The sequence below is a fragment of the Polistes dominula genome, unplaced genomic scaffold, assembly GCF_049000335.1.
Source record: "Polistes dominula isolate Pdom_NZ unplaced genomic scaffold, Pdom_raw_medaka contig_18, whole genome shotgun sequence".
In the NCBI taxonomy this organism is placed as follows: Eukaryota; Metazoa; Arthropoda; class Insecta; order Hymenoptera; family Vespidae; genus Polistes; species Polistes dominula.
The window spans coordinates 5,277,504-5,280,054 of record NW_028301164.1 but is presented as its reverse complement, the minus strand read 5'-3'; the positions used below and the strand labels follow the sequence as shown (position 1 = coordinate 5,280,054).

The 2,551-nt window shown below is 49.3% G+C and overlaps 1 protein-coding gene across 1 annotated transcript; it reads right to left on the bottom strand.

Annotated features, from left to right (window-relative positions):
- Window positions 1-799: 799 nt before the first annotated feature.
- LOC107073526 (uncharacterized) lies at window positions 800-1,327 on the bottom strand. Its single transcript, XM_015334214.2, has one exon. It carries the CDS (start codon window positions 1,325-1,327, stop codon window positions 800-802), a length of 528 nt encoding a protein of 175 aa, XP_015189700.2.
- Between the last annotated feature and the right edge of the window lie 1,224 nt (window positions 1,328-2,551).

Genomic DNA, 2,551 nt, shown 5'->3' with positions numbered 1-2,551 from the left:
GGTAGCAATTATGTCCGCCACAATTTTCAAGGTCGCAACGTCCAAATATCGGACAACTGCTGCGCTTTTTACGGCATCAGAGCGTACATTATAAGCTGCGAATTCACGCTCTAGCATCATGAACCATAGCATTGGTTCGTCTCTCATGAAAGGATCTAATTTAACGCTACGAAATTCGCTTGCCTGTATCTCGGGTCCTATGTTCTCTGTTCGACTATCTGCGCCATTTCGTCCTTGAGAAAATTAGAGAGACCTTGGCGCCAGTGGACGGCGAGTTGACAACGAGATACACAACAGCTGCGATTGCGAATTGCGATGCATCAGAGAAGCCATGCAGTTCAACAGCTGAATCAGAGAGCGTGTTGAACCAACGTGGGATGGAGAGTCTGGCCAGACTGATGAGATCTTGTCTGATGCTGAGCCATTGTGAAATGAGCTGTTCTGAGAGGTTCGTCCCAGTCGAGATTATGCAACCAGAGAGCCTGAAGAAAGATCTTAGCTTTAATTATGACTGGAGATGCGAAGCCTAATGGATCAAATATTTGTGCTACTTCTGAGAGGACGAGACGTTTTGAGAATCGTTTGGAGGGAGAAGACGAGATTGTTGAGAAGTCGAACATATCCTGTTGAGGTGACCATCGAATACCAAGAATTTTGGTATCACAGTCATCGAATGAGATGCCTGAGGTCTCGCCAAGTTCAGACGAGACCTCTCTCAACAGTTGCTGAGAAGTAGAGTGCCACTTGGCCAACGGGAATCCGCCCGCATGGCAGAGCCGTATGAGATGTTGAGCAGTCTTCACGAGCTGTTCCACTGTATCGGATCCTCCGAAGACGTCGTCAACATAACGCCCGTGAGTTTCACAGCAAGAGGATGCTGAGAGCCTTCATCTTCAGCGAGCTGAAGCAACGTTCTTACAGCTAGGAACGGTGCGGACTTAGTTCCATACGTGACTGTGGTGAGCTGAAAATGAGATTCAACCTGCTGCTCATTTACCCACACGATGCGTTGAAGATCCTGTTCATCTGGGTGTATCTTGATTTGCCGGTACATCTTGGTGATGTCAGTCGCAAAGAGATACTTGAGTTGACGTATCCAAATGAGCAAGTCGAAGATGTTGAGCATCAGATTAGGACCAGCTTGCATGATGTCGTTGAGCGAGTGACCAGTGGAGCTGGCACTTGAACCGTTGAAAACAACCCTGAGCTTCGTGGTGGAGCTGTCTGGCTTGAGTACCCCATGATGAGGCAGATAGTAATGTGGCCTTCTACCAACTGAGCTGTCATCGAGCTTGAGCATGTGCTGAGCTTGTTCATACTCTCGCATGAACTGAGTGTACAATCGGTCGTACTGAGTGTCTCTGCCAAGTCGCCTGAGAATTCGTTAGAGCGATCGATGAGCTGCCTGATAAGAATCTCCCAGGACTGTTGGGGGCGACTTGAGCGGCATCCTGACGATGTAGCGCCCTGTTGAGTCCCTTGAATGAGTGGTCTTAAAGTGGAGCTCACACTCCTGCTCCTCAGGAGTGAGCGATGAGTTGTCCGATGATGGAGGTTCTTCTTGGACCCAAAACCGTGTCAACAACTCTTGCAAGGATGAGTTTGATGCCTGAGAGCTGCCATGATGAGTTGTCCTTGCAAGTGTGACCGGTGCCTGAATTGGGCCTATGACCAGCCACCCAAAGATTGACAATTGAGCAATGGGAGTTCTTTCTGAGTGCCTAATGATATTAGGTCTGATGAGTTGGCCGTAGAGGTCTGCTCCAACTATAACCTCTACGGCCCTTGGAACGAGAAACTCTGGATCAGCGAGATTTAAACCCTTTAGGGGTGGCCATTCGGGTTCCTGTTGAGTCTTTATGGCCGGCAGGATGGTGGTAACTGTCTTTAACACGTGAGCTGAAATTGTCACTGTGGGTGGTCTATACCTTGATTGAAGGTTGAGCGTGACAACTCCTCTTGTTTGATAAGTCCGTTTTCCGCCGACACCATAAACGTCCAGCCTTGAGTGCCTTCGTTGTAACTTGAGCTGCTGGGTAAGCTTTTCTGAGACGAATGAGATTTCTGATCCAGGGTCGATGAGCAGACGAACTTGAGTTGATGTAGCTGCTGAGACGACTATCGCTGTCGCTGTGGCCAGCAATGTGAGATGACTGAGATGGGCTAAGCTAGACAAAAGATAATCGCAACTCTCAACGAGCTGCCCTGAGCTTCATGCTTGAGAGGACATAGTTGAGGGAGAGGGTGTGTCCGACACCTCCTGAGCGGTCTAAGCCCCATCTCGTGGTGGTTCGAAGATGGTTGAGAGGTCGGCACCATGCAACAAGGTGTGATGAAAATCGTTGCATGACTTGCAATGCCGTCGGCTGTTGCACCTCCTCAGGTTATGCCTGCCTAGGCAATTGCAGCACAAGCTTCTGTCCTTGATCAACCTCACCCTTTGGTTGACCGAGTAGCCTCGCATTTTTGGGCAGATCGCGATATAATGATCTAGCCCACAACAGTCACACGGATATGTCGTTCGTGACTGAGCTGGACGAGAAGTCTGATG

Bases quoted from the DNA above. Each gene is read 5' to 3' on its own strand.
- LOC107073526 (XM_015334214.2), bottom strand. From the start codon at position 1,327: ATGCGAGAGTATGAACAAGCTCAGCACATGCTCAAGCTCGATGACAGC.